Here is a 24,343-nt window from a genome sequence, read left to right on the forward strand (position 1 = left end):
TTTGCACTGAGATCAGACAAGGTCATTTGCATTCTATGTCTCGGTTTTGTTTCTATTTCTCTACTGGAGATGTGCTCGGGATAACGGATGGTGTAGAAACTGGTGTGGAGAGAGGTGGGCCTTGCTGTGACTTGTGTGGGAATTTTCACTTTAAGGTCTTATTTGTAAATACAAACACAAGGAACAGTCTAACTTATTCTAGCTATGGTATGTTGGTGTGTGTATTAGATCATTTTGTATTTTGTATTCCTGTCTGTATGTGTGTGTGCACAAGCATGTGTGACAGCCAGGGTTATTAAAAGTATGGTACTTTTGGCAAGATGTCAACTCCCAGAGCCTTTCTGCTTGATTGGTTTTGCCTGAAATCAATTAGCTTGAATTGCTAGATAAGTAAAATCCATGAGTAGAGTGCTTTGATGGTTTGGATTAGCCCAGGAGGAAAGGAATGGGGGCTGTTATGCTGCAGGGCTCCTGGTGAGTGTCTCAGGAGCATTCAAGGCCCCATCGATCAGGAAGGTTGCCATTGTCACGTTCAGCTTAAGCAGTGCATGGATAATGAGCCTGAACTGACATATAGGCTGCAGAGTCACAATGTATTGAAGACAAAAGCATTGATTGCATTGAGTCTAATAGCATGTGGACACAGTGGCAGCTGCAGCATAATGTATAACTGGAGAAGAATAGTAAACTGTATCAGTCCAGGTGGTACTGAAATGAGAGCCGTCAAAAGTGTGGGCTTTGTGTCCACCTTCCCTTTTCATTAACACTGTGAGGATGAATGAGAAATTTAATTCTTTCTGAAAGCTGTATACATGCTATTGTAAAAGTCAATCATTCCAATTCCTGGAATTAGGAAATCTGTATTTTCCTAGAAGAGTTTTGTATTTGTGGGTCAATGTAAAACAGTTCAGATGTATATCCCTACATCTATCCATTGACAGTAACCACTTGTCCAGTTAAGGGTTGTGGTGGTCCAGAGTCTACAGTGCTGTGAGAAGTTTGTCGCCTTTGCGATTTTCTGTTTTTGCTACTTTTTATGTTTGATCAGAACTTTTTCTCAGTTGATAGTACATGTATGGAGCATGAAAGAGGAAATATTACACCATTATTTTTGACATTTCCTTGCTGTCAAAGATAATGAAACGTGCAGTCATAGGTGTGAAAAAATTGGTAGGAGGGTATCAGGATTTGTCTATCCTGTGTTTTGTGCATCTACTTGAACGATGAACCTTGGTGCAGCAAGTGGTAGGCAACAAACTAGGTTTGAGTCACATGTCTGCAGCTGTGTCTTTTGCTTAATGTAATGCATAAATTGTACTTTCTCTTTGGACAAATGCGTCTGCTAAATGAATAAATGTAAATGTAAAACTGCCTCGCAGCTTTAATCAGTTTAAAGAGCTAACTGGAGTCATGTTTAAATATAATCAAATATGGCTTTTCAGAGCAAGAACTTTAGAGGGTAGAGAATAGTGGTGGCAGTGTGATGGTTGGGATAGTTTGCTGCTCAAGGCCTGGACACCTTGCAATCACTGAGCCATGATATCCTCTTTTTATCAGAAAATTTGAAAGGAAAATGTCTATGAGTAGAAGCTAAAGTTCTGGTGGGCTATGCAGCAAGACAATGACCCCAAACATACAAGCAAATCAACCTGATGATTCATGATCTCAGTCTGACTGGGGCATTGTTACAAAACCTGAAAAGAGCTGTTCACCCTTGAAAGTCTGCAAAGGCTGGCGATCTAAAGCAGTTCTGCATGGAAAACGGGCCATAATTCCTCCACATGTAAGACCCTGGATAACAGTAACAGGAAGTGTAGTCATTGCAGGTAAAGGTGGTGCCACCAGATATTGACCTTGAAGGCGCAATTACCTTTTCACCCCTATGATTACACATTTCATTGTCTTCCACACTTAGAAAATAACAATACTGGTGTCACTTTTCCTCTGTCAAGATCCATGTATACACTGCTACATAAAACGTAAAGATTAGATCAAATCTCAAAAAGCTGTAAGAATAGAGAAAATAAATACTTCACGGCATTGTATACCAGAAGTAAAGGGCATGAGATGGGGTACATCCAAGGTATTCACTTGATGGAATGCCATTTCAGATTTCTGGTATGAGTGTGTGTAGGAGATGAGGCAGGAAACAGGAGATGCAGTCGCCCGTTGCTGTGGGCTTTTATTTGCCTAGACAGTGGAGAAGGAAGGAGATGGGGAAAGGGGGAACAGGTAGGGAGAGGTTTCGTGATGGTCGGGGAGGCTGGGAGAGTCGGGTTGGTCGGGACGTGGGCTTCGTTTCGGGGTTCGGGTCTGCAGTCTCCTCTGTCTGGTTCTCCTCCTCGGTCTCTTTCCCCCTACTGCTGGGCACCGGGAAAGAAATAGGGGATGAAATCAGCCCCAGCTGTGGCTGCTTTACCCCCGTCTCCGCCCCCTCCCCGGGCGGCCTCGGCGTGCTACAGCATGTTACTGGCAGTTAATAATGGTGTAGAACATAGCCTCCATACAAAATATACTGTGGGAGGTGGCGGCGCAGTAGGTTTGGCCAGTGCCCAATGTGTGGCAGGTCAGGACTTTGATGCCTTGTGATGGACTGGCATCTCGTCTGCGGTGTTTCCCCTTCAGTCTTGTGCCCTGTGTTTATGGGACAGGCTCCAGCTTACGGTGACCCTGCTCAGGACAAGCGGTTGTTGACATTGGTTGGTTGTAGATTTTAGACTGGTTCTTGCAAAGGATACAATGAAGTGGTCAGGTTGGTGTTTGGTACAGGATGCATTTTGTTCCGTCATACTCTTGCTGTTCCCTGGGAGGAGTGATGTGTTGCAAAACATTAAGGAAAGCCATTTTTCATCTCAATTTCTTTTGATGCACTTGTCCTCATCTCCAGAAAGGACCTGGTTCAGCTCTTCACTGTCATTCTGTCCTCCACAGAATGGCAATTCATTTAACCAGATTAGCACAGCTAAGACTGAAAGGATTGTGAAGGCAATAGGTTTTTACAAGGCGCAACTGCAGGTATAAGCCACTAATAGCATCCTCTATCGTCATGGCAGTGTGGTTCACCAGTTTCTACAGGCAATTGGCATGAGAGAATCTAATGGATCTGTGTTATGTTTCGTAATCAGGTGAGTGGCTATACACTTACATTGCTCAAATTAGAGAATGAGGGATGCTATCCACAGAAACACCCACTTTTCCCTGGGGTAATGCAAGTCCATCAGTGAACATTTATGTTACATTTATTCATTTGAGATACTTTTTTCCAAAGCAAGGTACATCACAGAAAACAATACAAAAAAAGAATTGCATCAACCGAAGGGGGAGATTTGGATGCCAACACATGCTTGAGTACAGTCCATTTGCCACATAGTGACATATGAATCAATATGTATCACACAAGTAACTGCATGTAGGCGTTCATTATTAAACAAATTGTTAATAAACATTATTAAACGTAACAAACGTACACCTTTTTCTAGCACTTATGAAATCAGGGCAGAAGTGAATCTGAAAACAATACAATACTGATGTTCCAAATCAATTCTGTCTATAAAACTAAAAAAACGGAATGTTTCCTCCAGAGTCCATCTTTCTGTGTTGGAACACATGGTCATTGCTCAATAAAACAATGGTGTGGAACAGCAAGGATACGGGGGCTACAAATGGCTGTGCTCTGAAGACCTGTTTATATCTAATTATGACTAAATTAGACTGGACAGGCAATGGTGTAGCAAAAGGACCGAAGTTTTGTGCTCCAAGGTCATTGTGGGGGCCTGCAAACCAGAGAAGGTTATGCTCTTACAGCCTCCAGGCTGGAAGGTTATGCTGAAAGGTAATGAAGACTAATTACATTTGATGGCTAATTAACTTCCCTCTCAAAGCTGCCATTGAGAGTTTTAAAACAGCTTAATGGTAGTTCATGAAAGGTGAAGGCTTCCTGTGGAAGTAAAACTCCCTAGAATGCTTATCTTAGTGGAAAAAAGTGACCCCAAAGCTACTCTGTGAAGGAATGCTGGAATTCCAGGATGTTGTCTTCAAATCATTAAAATACAGGTTGGAATATCTAATGCTGAAGTTATTTGGAAGAGTTAAAGTTCCAGATAGCTTTGACTGCATATATAGTACCAGATATTTGTTGACTCCTCATCATTCTGTATTTAGCTGATCCTGGCTACATAATATAACACAGAAAAACTGCTGACTGCCCTATTGTTAGTGTTTAATTTTTTTTTTCTAACAAGAGAGCCACGAGAGTGCTGTATAACATTTGGCACTCGCTTTAGAGTGTTTGTTGCTGGGTTGATAAGTCTACTTCTCTTGGAGAGGGTTATGGGTCTCTGTTTTGCTTTCTGTGCCCAAAAATCCATAAATGTCTTGAATCATACATGGCTTTTTTCTAGTGTCCGCTAACCCTCTGGTATCCCAGAACATCCACTCAAAGAGGAAACATTAAAATGGAGTTTAAAAGATCATGGCACTAGAGTGGCTTGCTTTCATTTATTCATTTGTTTCACCGATGCACCTGTAAAAACCAGTGATTGAGACCATTAGGCAGCTGTTGGCTGTGTCTTTGTGTTTAAAAGTCAGCAATAGAAGACTCTCTTCTGTGTGTCTGTAACTAGTGACCAAGACCAGACTTAGGAGGTTTAGTTGTGTGTGCATACTGTATATTTGCAGAAAAAAATTGGGAAATTGTGGGTAAAAGCAAGTGTTGTGTTTCTGTGGGTGAGCTGTGTCTCCAGCAGTCATCAGGCCAGAACATTGAACCTGTATACCAGTTGTGAGGTAATGCAGCTGTTTACATGGCATTTTCCAATAATAACTTTTAATGTGGACTTTGGCAGGCTGACTCAATTGCCATCATAATGGCTGGGAGGAGGATTCTTTGGGGGGGGGGGTCCGAGTACACAGCTGTTTAGGGCACTGAAAAACACGTTAAAACTCTCCCGGTCACCTTTTGAGCCAAACACAGGTTGACAGGGACTTGGGGACATTAACATTGAATGTGTAAATACTTCAACTGGATTGGCCTGCTTTCGTGGTCAAGACTGCTAGTCTTCTCCATCTTGATCTACCTGCCTTGCACTCTCTGACATGTACTCTCCTGGCCTTATCGTTGTGTAGTACACTAAATTACCACAGCCATAAGATTGGAGGGAAGCAGCTGACATAGGGGTAACAGTGTTTAGCTGCTGGGTTGTAACGGAGATGTCACTGGGAAGCCAGATGCTTCCTCTTCATGGGATGGGGGGTCAGACTGACTGACCTGGCATTCTAAAGATGCACCACCCCACAGCTTTTGAACAAAGCCCCCTTTTTTTCCCCTCCCAACACGAGGCTACATTGAAACAGCTCAGATAAGGTAATAGCCTTAGTTTCTGAGCAGTTCCCTGAGCTGAAAGTGTACACTGCAGTTATGTTACTCATGTCTAGTTGTTTTAATTCATCTGTAACTCCTCCCACAGAGGAGCATTCCGGAATCAATGCAGGAATTGGATCAAAACTTTCTCTTGGCTGAAGGACCCAGGCTGTTGCCATTCATCTGACTGACATGGCTATAGAGATCAAGTGAATGTGGTTTCTGAGCCTGACAGTGTCGGGTCTCTTCACTAAAGGGAGAAAGTTCCTATGATTAAACATAAGCCCCTTGTCTTCCTTGTAGACAGTACTGGGGCCATACTAATGTGATAAAGCATCCCTGGTTACAAGGAGTTCATAACTTGGGTTGGAGAGGTCACTGTACACCCAGTGTCACAGAGCACCCCCCAGCTCCCCTGCAGGCAGAGATCAGACAATTACAGCTGGCCTCATGTACTTCTCTGATGTGCCTCTTAAAGACAGGCTGGTGGGCTTTACTGGCAGTGAAAAGACATTGTAACCCGATAGAAGACAAACTGGGTCTTATCATCCCTAGATCTCATTTTGAGGTTCATTAAAGGAGTGATGAACATGAAAAGGCCAACACTTTCTCATTTTAAAATCATTCTTTTTGTCACATTTCTATTAGAGAAGAGACGTTGCTGAAATACTACTGATACTTGTATCCATTCCCCCCCCCCAGTGAGTGACTCTGCCAAAGATTCTTCCCTAACAATAGTGACAGATCCCATGCTCATGGCAAGGTTACCAATTGTTTGGCTGTGTTCAGACTCTCCTTTATGGGGGTCAAAATATCAAAGAGCAAGCAGGTAATTACAACTGACAGTTAAAGGTTGATAAATTATGAAAATGATGAACATTTATCTTACTATTGCCTCTGCAAGAATGAGACTTTCTTTTTTTCCATCCTTTGGTAACGAAACTTTCAGTGTGGAAGGTGGTGAGAAGAGCATGTGCCTGTCTGTGCTTTCCTCAGTCCTCATATCCTTGTAGCCTATTACACTGACATGCTCTTTACGATGTGACACAAGGTGATAGGAATAGACAGCTAGTAAAGGTCATGGAGAATGGAGTTCTCAAGAAACCCCACTCTCCTACCCTCCAGGCATCTTGTTAGAGATAAAGACTAGAAAAAGATTTACATTTATTTAGCAGACACTTCTCTCCAAAGTGACTTCCAGTGGATACTATGGAGTGTCATCAGCCCACACACCTTATTCACCAAGGTGACTTACACTGCTAGATACACTACTTACAATAGGTCAGCCATCCATAGATCAGCAAAACACACACTCAATCACACACACTATAGGGGAACCTGACCAGCATGTCTTTGGAGTGTGGGAAGAAACTGAAGCACCTAGAGGAAACCCACACAGACACAGGGAGAACATGCAGACTCCACAAAGACTGAGCGGGGATCAAACCCATGTCTGCTCACACCACCCAAGTGCTGGGAGACAGCAGTGCTATTGGCTGTGCCACCATGCCAGCATGACAATGCATTCAGACTCCTTCACTTTTTTCAGTTGAATGCTGAATGCATTATACCTGTGGTGTTGTGAAACACCTGGCAGCCCTTTGTTTCAGAGAATATTGAATTGGCTAGCAAGGAGATCATACAGGCATTAGCAGAGCAGTAGAGAATAAAGAGAGGAGCTCTGTTGGATGCAGGCAGATAAGAATGAATCGCAGGCGGGCTCTGGCAGGATATGACACTACACACCACTCTGCATCACAACACAATATACATCCAAAGTGCAGCATGAACTTAAAACAAGCAATGCCTGCAGCCAACATCATTATTACTGGAAGGGGTGGCTGTTTGGCACATGGTGGACTCTTCCTGCAAATTTAATTGCAGATGAAAAGGAAATACTAGAGGTTCTACTATGTCTACTGATTGATTGTCTGCATGATGCATCTGCAATCCTGTTCAAGGTGTGACTGATGTTCTCCTTACCTATGATGAAAATGTTCAGTTACCTCTGTAACCCCTATCCCCCACCACAAACTGACATGTTCCTGTTAGGAAACAGTAGTATGCCTCCTTTGCCCTGTCAATGATTCTATGTTGGAGCAATAGCAGGTGACATACTCACAGGCCCATCCCCCACATATCTAATCTTTTGCTTCCAGGACCTCTCTGCTCTCCTGTTATTTACAGACAAGCGCTCCACTCCTGCTGCCTCCTCTCCAACCCCCCAACCTGGTGATGTGAGGGTTAGAGGTAATGGTTCTCATTTCATTTTAATGCCACTGGGTCAGGAGTCACCGCCACAGCAGTTCCACTGGGTTCCTGTTTCATTATGGGAGTCCTGTGGGAGGCCTGTGGAACCCCCGCCTCTCAAAGGAATTCATTACCTTGCCCCATCAACACCAAAAAACACCCTCCTACCCTCCCCAGACTGATTAATGACACTACATCTACTTTCCCTGATCGTGTGCTTCCTAGATGCCTCCTCCTGTTGTCTAGCTGAAAGAGTGCTGTAATACTCAAGGAGTAACATGGAATCGATAATGTTAGATATGGATCAGTTACTGAATTTCACCATGCTGCCAAATGGACCCTTGGTACTGCATATGTACTGTAATACAGTACTTTATAGTATCTTAATTTCTGGCACTTGGCAGCACACTGGATTGTCTTGGTGTTAACACTGCAGTACACATGAAGCTTCTGCAATGATACCTTTGAGCAAGGTTAAAGTAAAACGTCCAGTAAAAATCATCCAGCTGTAAACAAAAAAAAAAAGGAGAAAATAATTGTAGATGATTTCACATTGTAAGTTGCTTTGAAGAAAAGTATCAGCTAAATGAAGATTTAAATACAAGTAGTAATTGACACAATGTCACTCCTCTTAAGCCTTTTCCAGCTGTGTGTCTATTAAGAAAAGTCAGGGACAGCCCATTTGTTTCAGATTTAATGAATCTGAGACATTGCAGTGTGGATTGTAGTATGGATGTTAAAGTAATAGGTTGGATACAAAAAATGATAAATGTGGAGGACTTGCAGTAAAAGGGCTATTATGTCCAATCATGGAAGATGCACTGTAACACATGGCCCATCTGTGCTCCCATCCCTGTGCTGACTGTTTTACATGTCTTTCTATGCAGTCCACAGTTGGACTGTCTGTTGAGACACCACACATATTACATATGTTAACCCGACATACACAACACATGGTCATCACTGCCAGGAAAGCCAAGGTGGTGATAAAGCCCCCCATCAGTTCTTCAAAGGTGAAGCAGTAGAGTGGTGAAGTGCTTTTGTTGGAAGCACGTGTCTTTTCATAACCCCTTCCCCCACCCCTACAGCTGTATAAAACCCACTTTTGCGGGGAAACCTAACGTGCTCTCCGCATGAACATGAATACAGAAGATAAACCAGTATGAATATTCATCAGAATCCATGATTTACACAAAGGCCCAGGAAATGACACTAATCCGCCATCATGTTTATCGTTTTGACAGTACAGAGTGGGTCATGAATTCGACTGCTGCTCCATGAGCCATCACTTAGTCTCCCTCCCTTCATGCACTTTCTTCCTTTCTGTCTTTCGTTTGTTTTTCTGATGTCGCTTATATGCTCACACTGTTGGCATCGAGGTGTTGCCAGAAAAACAGCTTGACAAGTAACCTAGTGGCAGTCTAGAGCTTCCATCAGCCATGCTGTATTAGAGGGGTGATCAAAGCTAAGTATTTGTCATTAGTGCTATGTGATTAGTAAGGGGGTGCGGTGGCGCAGTGGGTTGGACCACAGTCCTGCTCTCCGGTGGGTCTGGGGTTCAAATCCCGCTTGGGGTGCGTTGTGACGGACTAGCGTCCTGTCCTGGGTGGGTCCCTTACACCCTGTGTTACCAGGTTGGCTCCGGTTCCCCATGACCCTGTATGGGATGAGTGGTTCTGAAAATGCATGCGTGTGATGTGATTAGACCCAGTCAGAGAATATAAAAACAGTGCTCTGCTTTTTAAAATGTTTTTCAACATGAAAACCAGCGCATGCTGGATTGTGCACTATGACTGCTGATTTTAGATCTAAATTTTCCTTGTTTATGTGGAGCCTTTATTAGAACTTGGCTGAATATAAATACAAAAGATTTTCTTGGAAGCAAAAAAGTTTTCAAGGCAGTCTCCTGGACTTGGGTGTGAGTGGTTTACAGTCTGTTAGCCCGTCATCCAGGAAAATCAGCCATTGCATATTCAAGAACAGGAAATGCAACCAAATCAGTTTTAGTGGAGAGGATTCATATGACTAAGAAAGCCAAAGCAAATTCATACAGTATCTGTCATCAATTTATGCTTTTTCATCTAGTTCACATCCACTTTTACTGCATCTGCCTCAGACTTTCCCTGGCACTGACTCTTGCCCTTGTGTGGTGATGTATTTGTGCCATGCTGACATGGTTAATAAAGAGAAGGCCGAAACCAGACTATGGGCCAGGCTATGATAAAGTCTTCTGTTCTTCTAGTCCAAGGAGTCTTAAGTCCGCCATTCCATTTCTGTCTTGGACTCATTGTTTCTCATGCATTTTCGGTTCTGAGTAGAGCCTCTTACTGGTTGTGGCTCTTTCATTTTGACTGAACAGGGCCAACCCAGCCACAGTGTCTGGTGTGTTTGTGCACACCCTCAATGACAGCTTTCATACACTCCTCCCTGTTATCGCCTCCGATTTCTGTCTAACCCACAGTGTCGCACTTAATTGGTTGTTAAATTTTCCTCATTTACCCAATGTATAGTGTTTAGTTCTTGCAGCATTTCTCACATTGGGTAAAAAAAACTACATGATTATGTTTAATAGATCATTTTCTTTCAGCATTGTTGTTCAATTAGTCCCATTACTTTGTGTTTTACAGTTTCCCAGAAATTAGGTTCAGACATAATTCACGAGGAAATTCTCAATCTATTTCATATCTACAGACAAACTGTAGCATTTTCTCTTAAAATATTATGTGATTGCTGTGTTGCTTCAAGTGGCAGTTTAATTTTCAAGTCTCCTTTAATTATGTCCCATTATTTTGACACCTACTTAAACTGTATCACTGTTGGCAAGACATGAACAGCTGATGTATTTGTTTTATTGGGAACAGGACTAGTGCTTTATTGGTCTCTGTCAGTCTCCTCCTGCTCTTGATTTTACTCAATCATCAGCAGTGCTCTAAACCTCCCCTGATCCATTCTTCACCTTTTCACTGGAGGAATTCAGATTGAAAAACCCTGCTTAAGGGTGTTACAGTGGTGCAGGGGGTACTGTGAGTGCCTTGCAGTGATTGGAATCTAGATTGGACTTCCATTCAGTCTGTGTGCAGTATTTCTCTGGGTTTTCTTCCAGTGCTCCAGTTTCCACCCAGAGTGCAAATATGTGTTTCAGGTAAGTTGGTGTCTCAAAATTGCTAGTAATATGAGAATGTGTGTGTGTGTGTGTGTGTGTGTGTGTGTGTGTGATTGCCCTGTGCACCTTGCCTTGTGCCTATGGTTCTAGGAGAAACTCCGTCCCACTGCCAGTCAGCAATGGACAAGTGGTTATGAATCATAGATAAGTGATTGAACTGTGCTCACAGGTATTATGGCAGGGCCCTACTGGGATTTTAACCACCAACATTCAGGCTACAGATCCTTAACACCAATATTAATTCGTGGCATGGACTACTCTTACAGAACACTGAGCTACAGACCAACCAGCAACAGTACATTAAAAAAAACTAACCATACCATCCAATCAGTGTCAGGAACACACACACTTATGTCCGCAGAGAAACCCTTTTTGTAATGCACCTAATAAGATCAACGTAGTTTCAGGGCATAAGTGTGTTACTAGCAGTTCTTAATGTTGTAGAACATAGTCTCAGAAATGTACCTAATTAGTAGGGCACAGCAGTATTGTTCAGAAACTCCCTGCAAGGCACACAATGCATTGCCTGGGGTGTTTCTAAACACAGACCAGTGCAATCTCTGTCAAATGGATTCTAACTCAGTGATTAACTGGAGTTCTCAGTTTTTTCAGCCTCCATTTATTTTTCCTTTTCCAGTGCCAATGGTGCCTGAAACTCCCCTCATGTGTGCCCAAGAAAAGCAGTATAGTTAGAGGATCCCACTCCACTTGCTTCCATCAGGGAAGGGTGGAAATTAAGGCTCTTACACATGCACTTTCTTGAAATATCAAAATCAAATGTTCTGCATTCTGTGTGCAAACTCTCATCAGCTGGGTCTTTAAACTGAACATTGCTCTCACTCTGAGGACAAGCTGCGTTGCAATGGAATCAGAACACTTGCTATTTTGTTAGGTCACTAATGAATGTTGAATGGTTACTGAATAGATTACAGTTTTCAAGGAAGTTTAGTGAATCAAAATGATTCCTCCTTGAAGCACTGTTCGGATTGCAAGCACAACATCTTTTAGTCCATTAAAAATAAGAAAAAATGTGGAAAAATAAATTGCCAAAGTGAAATTATGTTCAGAAAGCCAAGTATTGATGAATTACTGCTATGTGGTATCGCAAATTAAGCAATATTTTTTGCGTTCCGGAAGCTGGAAGCATATGTTTTGTGTCACCGTGTTTTATCACTGACAATGTAGCGGAGACTAACAAATGAGCGCTCCATTTCCAAACACAGATTTATTATTGCACCTCCCATCATCACAGTAGTATTAAAGTCACTGCCCAGCCAGTTGGGTAAAACTAACTCGACTGCTTTACATATAGTATCTGGCAAGGGGTATCATCTCCTTATTTCCACTGACTACAAGTTGGCCACTTAAGCATGGTAGGAAGTAAACAAGTAAGTCTGGAGGTACTTGATGAAATTCTGTTGGTCCATATAACTGTTTCTGACTATTTTGCTTTACTTTTATACTTGTTGTTAGTTTATTAGTCATGTAACTAACATGCATTTCTTTCCTGTGGTACTGAAGGCTTGTGATGAATTATCAAGCAGCTTTTCATTGGAACTCAAAGATGCTCGTAGAAAACAGAAGTGTAGAGGACACACAGGCTTCTGTTCATTTTTAGTTTGATATCGGGCCTGGAAGTTTCTGTTCTGAGTTTCAGCCTTAATGGTCTTTGCTCTGTCATTCATCAGTATTCAACAAGTGCCTGAATATCAGTCTACTCTTTCCTGTGAATATATTCAGGGAAAACTCCTGTGTGTATAATGTGCCAAGTATTCAAAACCTCTTGTTTCCATAGCAAAATATTAGTTTTGCAAAAATTGATTTGAATATGTGTATGAAGTTCAGTGTAAACGGGGTAAGTTATTTACATGAGAATTCGTCTGAGAAAGAGACTGAGTCTATAGGTTCAGATGTATTTAACCAGGGCTAAGACAAACTACATTAGCCAAACCACTGGGGCTGGTCCTGGATAAAAGCAGGATTATTTATGTCCTAATGCAATCATATGGGCAAGTTTCCTGTGCAGTAAATGAGTTGTTGTGGCTAATTTCTTACTGTAACAAAGTTTGAACAAAACCAGAATGACTCCTAAAACCACAGGATGTGCCTTCACTGTACGTGGGAGATATGCCTAATGACAAGACGTGGAAGGTTATGGTCTCCATCCTGAGTTAATTATCCAGTTTTATAAATGTTCTTTTCTTTTACATTTTAGGGCCTCTAGACTGAGGCTCTAATCTAGTCAATAATAAATGAATTTTTTTACAGCAGGCCACAGATTTACTATCCACATTGGTTCCTTCAGTTTGAAGGGGAGATGCATACTTGGCTACTATTCTACATACTATAGTTTAAAACAGTGCTTGCTGTCTAGGGACAGTTGGTAGTGTAGTGGTTAGAGTAACTGCCTTTGGACCTAAAGGTTGTGGGTTCAAGCCTCACAAGGTACTTACCCTGAATTTCTCTAGTAGAAATTACCCAGTTGTATAAATGGGTAAATAATTGTAACCTTAACATTGTAAGTTGCTTTAGAGAAAGGTGTCAGCTAAATGAGTAAATGTTTATCCTTCCAAGCATGCAAGCACTTGGTATTTCATATAAGCTACAGATCTGTTGATCTAGGAAGCATCAGTTTACCATTCATTGTATCCTTGATCTTGAAAGAGCCTAGCGATAATGTTCCCCTTCACCAAAGAAAAATGGCCAACCACTTAAGCATATACATGTTAGGTATGGGTGTGTTATTTAGTATTATCTGAATTCTGCATCTCTGATTAGTGAGCCTTAAGGGAAACATGGCTGTGTGACAGCAATAGCAAAGGATGACTCTAATGTTCTCCTTTAAGCTCTGGCATTCACACAGAGGAGGGTACACATGGTCTTCATACATCTCCCTTCCTTGTATATTTCAGGCTTCTCACTGGTCAAGAACTTGAAGAACCCTGGAAACACTGAGTGTGTCATGGAAATTTGTCACAGCAACTTCATACCCGGTCTTACCAACACAATATAAGTTAATATAACAACATCTATGTCAACAGCCTTCACCTCAGAAACAGTGTAACTGGACTTATTCTTTTCATTTGATGATTGCCTAATGGGAACTGTGCTTATGACCTTGGTATCCATCCCTCATGGGTGTCAACTCAAGCAGGGCTCCTCACATGTGTAAGCTCCTGTAATAAAATCTAATTGAGAGAGGGTGTAGCTCTATCAAGAATTAGATGGAATTTGTGCCCTAAGCTTTCTTTTCTTGTGCATTCTGGCAGTGACAATGGCTGTGACATTCAGGGAAAGGGTCACAAGCTGGAATTCACAGTGGTGAGTTCAAAGGATACTGGCAGGTATGCACTGCATAATGCTCAGCATGGATCTCCCTGTGAATTGCTGCAGCCTAACAGCTCAATAGACTTGACTATGGAAGCATATTACTTAATTGAATGTACTTCCACAGCATCATTCTTCAGAACCTGTGATGCAACCATTATTTATCATGACAAAATGTGTCAATGTATGGATTTGGATAACTTCTAGTCCCCACTTTTATTCAAACTTTTTCAAACAGGAAGTTCTTAAAGTAGTGCGTAGAAAGAGTGGAGTTTGACAGACGGTGTGTTCTTTTCTGTGTGTCTAACCCACTTTTCCGTCATGTCAGCAACACAAGGGAAGAATAGGCTCCCAAAAAACACCTACACATATCATTTCATCATTGATCTCCTGCTTAAGCTATCTCCCCAGACTGACAAATTGAAAGAGCCACTGATCCAGATCTGTGGCCCAGCCCCCAGTTCTGGTGTGTTGATGTGCTGTTTACCAAAACCCTCACCATACCCACACATTCCACCATCCTGAAACCCTATCTTGCACAGCACTAAAGTTTCCAATGAACTGGTGTATTAGCATTTATTTAGTAGATGCTTTTTCTCCAAAGCGACTTCCAATGAACTCTGTGTAGTGTTATCAGCCCATGCACCTTATTCACCAAGGTGACTTACACTGCTAGGTACACTACTTACAATGGGTCACTCATGCATACATCAGTGGAACACACTCTCTCTGTCACTCACACACTGTGGGTGAACCTGAACAGCATGTCTTTGGACTGTGGGAGGAAACTAGAGCACCCAGAGAAAACCCACACAGACACTGGGAGAAAATGCAAATGCCACACAGACAGAGTGGATATTGAATCCACATCCTCTCACACCACCCAGGCGCTGAGAGACAGCAGTGCTACTGGCCGTGCCAATGCCACGCCGGTATTATCTGCACCTTACCTTGAGTCCTCACCCTTGAGTCCTGACAGAATGGAGATCTTGTTATAATGAACTCCTGTTGCCTGAAGACTGGCAGTGTTTCCACAGCCTGGGTATGTACTTTCTCAGTGCTTCCATTTGCTTTCATTGCCAGGTTATAGTTACTCAGTCTACACAGTGAGTGTACACCTTCTATGGATGCCTTGTTTCCTCACAGATGGAAGATAAGAGACCCAGTTGAACAGGAGCTCAGAAATGAGAGATGACACATTTGTCTGCATGTGCTGTAGAGAGGATTGTTTTTTGCTAACAAGCAATTTACCATCTTCAGCATCAATGGCACAGTTGTTCTAGGATTTATTACTGGATTTTCCTACAAAGGAAGTCAGAGAATTGATGTATGTGTGGTGTCCGAAAAGGAAGGTACACCGTTCTTTGGAGGTTTCTCTGAAACAAAGCACTGGAACACTTGAAGTGCGCAAATAAGAGTTTATTAAGAACAGTAGCTCGCGTCACAAACTCACTTCACACCGCAGAACCTCATCTGCTTTTTTGCGCGAGAAAGCCCCCATTATATATAGTGCCCCCAATAACGGTTCCCGCTTCTTTTAGGAACTAACCAATAACAATTATCCTTTGTCAACTTACACCCTACAGGCCGGCAGGAACCTTTCTTTTACAAAACTCTCAAGGATTCGTTCTTGGTGTAAAACACCACAGTATGTGTTAAATTATTTTATGACTTGGACCTGTTTGGACTCAGAAACAATATCTGAATTAATTTTTGGAGCAGCAAGAACAACAATCTGATGTACCAGCTTCTGATTGAAAACAAAAGGAGGATGATGGGAATAAGGTGACAAGGAAAAAACAAAGACAGTGGCTTCTGTTCCCATAATGAGTGTGTTCAGTTTTCTGTGGTGGGTGCTTTGTGCCCCCCTGAAACTGTCAGAATTTCCTCAAAGGCAGGCTGCCAAAGTGCACCACCAGAAAACCAGATACATACCATGGAGTATCAGTTTTAGCTGCAAGTTCTAAAGGTAACTACCTTTAATTTAGCTCTTAGAGGTATACACACACGGGGGTGTGGTGGTGCAGCAGGTGTGGCTGGGTCCTGCTCTCTGGTGGGTCTGAGGTTTAAGCCCTGCTTGGGGTGCCCTGCGAGGGACTGGCGTCCCATCCTGCGTGTGTCCCCTCCCCCTTCAGCCTTGCACCCTGTGTTGCCAGGTTAGGCTTCAGTTTGCCGCGACCCCGCTTGGGACAAGCAGTTTCAGTCAATGTGTGTGTGTTCTTCTACATGTGTAAAGGCTAAGATGAAGAAATCTGTGTAATTACTTGATTTAAACATGCTGACCTTGGACAGTGCGTGTGCGTGTGCGCGCACTGCTTGTCCTCAGCAGGGTTACGGCAAACCAGAGTCTAACCCAACAACACAGGGTGCAAGGCTGGAGGGGATACAACCTGGCTGAGACACCAGTCCATCACAAGGCACCCCAAGCAGGACTCAAACTATGGTTTACTAGGTTACTTAGAGCAATACATTAATACCCCAATTAGTTCTCAGCATATGTTGCTAGTATATGGAGTACAAAACAGGCTCATTACACCACTATTTTTATTAGACAGGTGAAAGTACAAGCCCAAATGCAGCAGAACAAAATCTAACTTTTATGGACCACTTCTACTGAAACAGCACACTATAACAATGCAATGTATTGTAATAAAATGTAACATCTGTGAGAAGGATGTGCTGCACCTACACTTCACCTATGGGTCACACTGAGGGTTCATACACACAAGCTCACAGCAATCCCAACACACACACTATATCAGAGGGATAATTTTTTTACTCCCAGTCTGCTACAACACACTGAGCTGCCCATCCAACTTGTATGAGAGACTGACGCACGAGCTGACTGAACTCATCCTCGCACATGGCACGTGAATCATGTTCTTGTTTGCTACTGAGGTGGGATGTGCCAAAGCAATGTCTCATTCACTCCTTTATTTTCACTTAGCTGAAAAGACACAGGGAGTGCGAGGCACATCGCATACCTGGACTGTGAATAATGGACTTCTGGTGCCACTTTACAGCACTGAAAACTACCAGGCTGCCATACGTACACATATACACATGGAACAGAGCCCACAAATGTTAAATAACCACTGTTTCATGTGATATTGTCCTTATATGTGATACTGTCTGGGTTCTACTGGCATGTGTACTATAACAAAAGAGCTCTGAACAGGGCAGTGTTGAGTGAGGTATTACTATAGGTGGTCCTCAATTTACAAGGGGGTTACGTTCCACAAAAGCCATCATAAGTCGAAAATATTGTAAGTCAAAAATTTATTTAATACACCTAATGCACACTTCTGCGTGATAGACTAGGAGATGCGGATCGCTGCCGCTGCCCAGCATCGCGAGAGAGTATCGCTCTGCATATCACTTGCCCAGGAAAAAAATCAAAATTCAAAGTACGGTTTCTACTGAATGTCTGTCGCCAGTTGATCATCATAAAGTTGAAAAAATCATAAGGCGAACCATCGTAAATCGGGGACCACCTGTATATAGTGATGCTTAACTCACAACGCACTTCACAAAAGCTGTACTCGGCAGTATATTCAGTACCATCAGCGTTCACTTCAGTCTGTTTGCATGTGTTTGAAAATCTTCAGGGTAAACATGAAGTTAACAAAAAAAAGAGTAGTTTTTCTGTGAGAATCTTTGCGAACAGTGTGACCAAACAAGGACCTCAGATCAGGGGCCAAAGTGACTGTACAGTGATTGTGTGCAGCGATTTTGGTCTGTGTTTGTGTGTGCTCACAAAACTGACTGCAGGGAATGTTTTAATTATGCCTGACAAGAACACTTAAAAGTGTGTTATAGATTGTGGAGGGTATTTTAGAAGGAAATGAATTCCCATCAGTCTGGAACAAACGTCAGGAAGCAAGGTCTGTGACGGAGCATTGTTTGAACTATAGGTCTCCCTCGTGCTCCTCACCAAGGTTCCGTGGTGGACAATCTATCCATGCATTGTCAACAATCGCTTGTCCCGGGGAGCTGGAGCCTTACTCAGCAGCACAGGGCGCAAGGCCAAAGGGGGAGGGGACACATCCAGGATGGGACGCCAGTCCGTTGCAAGGCACCCCAAGCAGGGCTCAAACCCCAGACCCGCCACACAGTAGACACCAGCTGAACCCGCCATGGTGGTGGACAATCTTTAACTTTAATAGTGACACTCAATGATGGAGTTTTACCCCAGAGCCTTTGTTGTCTGCATTGCTGGCCTTCACACAAAATCTTAGAAGAATGTCCTTCTGTTCTCTGAAATCTGGAATCTGTTCTGAATTTGGAGCTCTAGACATTGTATTGTGATATCCTCTGAGACTGGGAATAGGACCGAACAATACTTGGAAAAAAAAAATTCATTTGATTGCTAGGCTTGTCTGTACATTTATATTGGCTGGAATGCTGTAATGCAAAACAGTCTAGTTTGTTTTGTGCCAGGTCGTCCTCATATCTCCACCTCCTTTTCCCTTTCAAATGGTGACAAAATGGCACATAAGCGCACACACACTTTCAGAACCGCTTGTCCCTTATGGGGTCACGGAGCCTACCCGGCAACACAGGGCATAAGGCCGGAGGGGGAGGGGACACACCCAGGACGGGACGCCAGTCCATCACAAGGCACCCCAAGTGGGACTCGAACCCCAGACCCACCAGAGAGCAGGACTGCGGTCCAACCCACTGCGCCACCGCACCCCGGCACATAAGCAATCTACTACAAATGACCAGGTTCAAGTCTTTAACTGGAACCCAAACCAAACACAAAGTACTTCTTTCAGATGGCACATTTTCCTTAATTTTAAAAGGTTTACAAAGAAATCGGTAATGCCTTAATTGGAGTGTTTAGTGTTTTTCTGTCTTTGGTCCATAATGCATGCTAAATGGCAGGTTCAGACCATTTTTGAAAACAAAAAGAAAAAAATTCTAAAATTTTCCTTACATTATGACACAATGGTTCTTGAAATTAGTCTCTTCGTTCATATACAGCAGATATAGCCCCCTTAGTGCACAAATGCTCTTTGAGTCCATATCAGTAAACTGAGTCCAATTCATTGAACTCTACCAGTCCCGATGAAATTGTGTTGTCATTTGCACCTCTTACTGTAATAGAAATACATTTTTATAGTTGTATTGTTATTGCTGTTTGTGCTGGTCATTCATAGTAGCATGACACGTTTAACAACTTCGACTGGATATTTTACTTTAACCACGTTTTATTTTCAGGGGACATGACTTCTAAGTTACTGCTTTGCACAATGAAAGTGGAAAATATTTATTTTAAATTTGTTTAGCTGATACTTTTCTCTAAAGCAACTTACAATACATTTTCCCATCTATACAGCCAAGTAATTTTTATTGGATCAATTTTAGGGTAAGTACATTACTGAAGAGTACTACAGCTAGAGGAAAGATTTGAACCTTTGACCTTTCTGTTAAAAACTAGTAGCTTTAACCACTACACTACCAGCTGTCCGGACTTTTGTCTCTTTTTAACTGTTAACTTATTTGTGTTGTTTTCCCATATTTTCCTGCAATGCTGATATTTTTGCCATGTATTTACACATTTGTCCTGTACATAGTTTTGATTTAAAAGTTATAGCCTAGTATTGTACATTTATATGTGTGTATACTTTTTTTTTGTTTTCCTGGATGACATTTTCCGTCATGTCTTTCTTATTGCTTCATTGATCAGTTTGCTGCACACCATAATGCAAAATGTTATTTGAAATGTCTGAAAGTCACCTGTGATCTGCTTGGAAGTTGTCAACCAGGCTATGCAGAATAGAGGGACAGCAACAGGCTGACTGATTTTTACCACCCTGCAGCTATTACAGTGCGGTACTTTGGACTCGCCATAACGGCACTTTAACTGCATTTCCACATCACTGACCTCACCTATTAGATGTTTCTATCCCTGTTTCTGGGCTTTTAAGAGCTGCAAGAGAAGCTAAATTATACAGCCATTATTGACTATTTAGAAGAGACAAACTGACTTGTGACATTTCACCAATATATTGTCTATAATCTGTAATTTAGAGAGGTCAAAAGACAGGGGATTTCACCTGCCATTCCCATGAGTTGTGTCTTTAAGTCTTGGTCTCATTAAACTTCAAATCCCCATATGTAGAACATCCTTAGTGCATCTGTGGAACTGGGGTCACTCCCATGTGGGAGGGCACATCCTGAATCCTGAATCCATCAGTAAAGCACCACTGACACCCATTTTCCTGCCAGTGGAATAAGCAACAATCAGTTCAGTGGTAAAAGACATGGACTTGGTTGTCAGTTCAAGTCCTACAGATTACAAATACCCTGATGCTTTGGGTAAAGGAGTTAGCTAAGATCCATGCTAATAAATCAAATACTTTTTCTAAGAGGATTATTGTCCTGCAGTGAAGCTTTACAGGAAGAACCCAGTCAGAAATTAGTTGTCACCTGTCACTGTCCGTCTGAATAAATGTGTCCTCTAGCCAATATTTTCCATTACCTCTGCTGATGGAAGGTTGTTGACCAACATTGCAAAGAACCAATGATCATTTCAAATAATTCATATGAATGACACAACTGTAGGTTGATCATAACACTGAGTGTAATAATTTTAATTACCCACCTAAAGGCCCGTGACATGTTTATGATCAGCATACGTATATTCCCCATTCTTCAAAGTCTGTTCTTAAAATATCTAGTTAGCTCCTGCTATGTATTTGAAAAATTGGAAAAATAAGTTCACCATTCACATCCTTCTGTTTCAAGGTAAAGCTTGTTTGTGTAGTTTTGAGATTTAGTCAGCAGCACACATTCAGGCTCTTGTGATGAACAGCCACTATATCACCCAACACACATGTACATACACAGACCACTAATACATCACACTAAATCCTCCATGGTTTTAACAATAGAATTTGCATGTTCTTTGATAAAAAATGAGTGTCATGGATATATAAATCTTCCTGGAGTCACATCGCACATGACAATGAGGATGCTCGGTGCCATGACATAGCCTCCATCAGTGAGGGTAGCAAGAAGTCTACTTTGTGCTCCTACCACTTTGTTCACCAGTGGGGGTGGAAGTGGAATCTTTTATTCCTCCCCATTCCTCGGATGAGTTTACAAGCAGGTGGGTCTGCTCTTGATAGTAGGTTCTCATTACCCGACTTATACAGCTTAGAGATAGTATCAACATCCCAGGGGATGTTTATCTGATGCAAATGGCAAGTGGGGAACAATCAGACAGCTTTTGCGTACTGTGTTTTGATTCCAGTGTATGGTGGCACCATTTGGCTCCAGACCGCTTGGCTCTTGCAGTATCTAGTGCCTCGTGCCTCAAGAACACTTTCCAACTGTCCCTTAGTGATGTTGGTATGATGGTTTGATAATGTTACGGATGGCACAGTGAGTAGTGCTGCTATCGCACAGCACCTGGGTGGTGTGAGAGGATGTGGGTTCAATCCCCACTGAGTCTGTGTAGAGTTTGCATGTTCTCCCCATGTCTGTGTGGGTTTCCTCCTGCAGTCTGAAGCCCTGCTGCTCAGGTTCACCCATAGTGTGTTCCACTGATATATAAATGAGTGATCCATTGTAAGTAGTATTTAACAATGTAAGTCACCTTGGTGAATAAGGTGTGTGGGCTGACAACACTCCATAGAGTTCACTGGAAGTCACTTTGAAGAAAAGCATCTGCTAAGTAAATGATAGTTTGATAGAGAACACCATTAAAGAGTCTGTTAGTAACAGGTCTGAAAAGCTGGGCATCAGCAGGTAAAAATCAAGCCCTTCTCCACTGAGCCTTTCAGAGTTCACTGCTAAAAACTGAATGTAATAAAGGGACAGTGGAAGCCATTAAGCTGCCCTCCAAAGCTCAGCATGATACTAGTTTTCCTCTGAAGTTCCTCAGTTACTGTTCATGCACTGACATTCTTGAGAAGCTACTTTAATTCTCTTAAAAAAGCTATTTACTTAATAGACTTCTCTGCTGCTGCTATCCCATGTGTCATACTTTTGTTGTTTTTTTTGTTATATCAGCTCATAATTTCATTTCTATGGTCAGTTTCTTCTATTTTGTTTTATATATCTATATACATTATATATACACACACACACACACACACACACACACACACACATATAGGATTTTGGCAACTATCAATGACTTCTAGTAATGGTTCCACAGCAGTTAGATAGGATGTAGAGCCTCTACTGCCTCCAAGTGGACCGATCCTAATCAGTCAGTTAATACAGAATTGCACACAAATAGATCCCCATATGTAGATCAACCCCACCATAGTGTATTCCTAGAGCCTGATATAATGAACCAATCACAATGACTGTTCTGTCTCTCTGTTTCCATTCCAGTGTTCATCATGGCATCCGGCCTCCTGGTGTACCCATTTGGACTGAACTCTGCCCTTGTGAAGTCATTTTGTGGTGATTCAGACGTTTACTACGCAGGAGAGTGCCAGATTGGTTGGGGCTACATGCTAGCCATCGTCGGAGTCATGCTCACACTCTTCCTGCCCTTCTTCGCAAAATACGCACCCAAGGAGCATGTGTCTCCTACACCGCTCCCCACTATTTTATAACTGACCACTTTCAGAACTGACAGAGAAACAGCGGTTCCCAGTTGCCTCAGTGGGAGATGTTTCAAACAGAACACATCTATAACATGTCCAAAGTAAACATCTCGTCTTCCTTCATACAATAAGCTACTTTGACATTTATCACGTTAATTAAATTAAATTAATTCAATCTTGTTTTGATTGCATTTAATGTGAAGCTCATATCCATTTCTCTTTTTAATTTAAGAAATGCAAACACTGTTGATAGTTACAAATTTTGTAATTGTTTTGAGCTATATTTTCTTTACATTAATGTGTTGGATGACAGGAAATGATCCTGTATACAATACTATCACTGTGAGCTGCGTCTGTATCTGGGAATTAACCACTTCCTCAGCCGTCAAATCAGAGACATTGTAACCACGAGGATTGAGGAAAAAGCCTACCATCAATGTAAGGTTATGAGTGTAGTTGTGTTTGTTATTCCAGTCAGAAAGAGAGAACAAAACATGCAACATTAAAAAAATGTCTTCTGTCATCAGGGAGCTATTTTACCACAGGTCTTGAAAAGATGGAAGCCTTTTTAAAGACAAGAGCTCTTCAGGGACACCTTGAGATTCAAAGGATAGGACTGGATTAATTTCAATGTTTCTCAGAAACAAAAATACTCTTATAGGGAGACACAGGTCTGCAAGTAAAGAGGAAACATAATACAAGGTGCCTCTGCTGATTTTCCATATACAAGAGGAGATACTGCCAGTTTTATAGATCTCATCAAAGCCTCTGGTGAAGAGAATCTATTGTGGTGTAATGTGTAAACAACCCTGTTTTGCATTTCAGCAGCATGATTTGAAAGGAAATGTGGAATTTCACAATGCTGGGAGAGGTTCAAAGGACTGGTAGTACAGTAAAATTAATTATCTTCTAATACAACATGTACATTAGAATGTCTTGTGATTGTACAGCTAACATACAGGCAACACATGCCAGTGATGTTATGTAAAAAATGACAGAAGATGAACATGTCATTGAGATCAAATCATAAGTTTGTGTTGTGGGTGACCTCTGTTTTCAATGTTACGTTACAAAAAAACTTTAAGATGACTGCATAACTGTGTAAAAAGTTAAAATACTATTGTATGACATGGGCATTAAATGTAACATCACCCCTTGACCATTTAAAATATTACTAGTGAATGTCTTGTAAACCCAAAACAAAATGTTTCTTGTGAAAAACTAAAGCTTCACAATTATTCAGGACTGAAATGTATCAGGTTAAAGGCAAGAACATAACTAACAACACTGAATAAAATGCAGACAGGATTATTTAGTATAAATCAATGTCTCTTGTTTCAAAACTGGCTCTGATCTAACCAGCTTGTGCCTTCATTATGTAAGCAGAATAATTCAAAACTGAAATCAGGTTATCATCCATTTCTGCTGAGACTATATTTTTCTGTAAAATCAAACATTTATTTAGCCTTTTTGTGTGGTAAATTTTTCTAAAGGTTTCCTATTATACAATATGGATATAGCTTCTTTTAACAGAGAGCAGATCTATAGAAAAATTTAGTCTGACCTAGTGTTTTCCAGACTTTGAAGGCAGAGGAGTCGCACACCTTGAATTATCTCTCTACATTTGTCAATTTTCCTCATAGAATAAATCACTTTAATCACCAACTTAAATGG

General features: G+C 41.7%; 1 protein-coding gene across 1 annotated transcript in view; it reads left to right on the forward strand.

Annotated features, from left to right (window-relative positions):
* lhfpl7 (LHFPL tetraspan subfamily member 7) overlaps positions 1 to 22,760 on the forward strand; it is a 139,642-nt gene extending 116,882 nt beyond the window's left edge. The window contains exon 3 of the mRNA XM_018755065.2: positions 22,452 to 22,760. Within this exon, the coding sequence (XP_018610581.1) occupies positions 22,452 to 22,678 (227 nt within the window). The 3' untranslated portion in view covers positions 22,679 to 22,760. The remainder of the gene's footprint in view (positions 1 to 22,451) is intronic.
* The last annotated feature ends 1,583 nt before the right edge of the window (positions 22,761 to 24,343 follow it).

This window comes from Scleropages formosus, chromosome 4 (assembly GCF_900964775.1).
Source record: "Scleropages formosus chromosome 4, fSclFor1.1, whole genome shotgun sequence".
NCBI lineage: Eukaryota > Metazoa > Chordata > Actinopteri > Osteoglossiformes > Osteoglossidae > Scleropages > Scleropages formosus.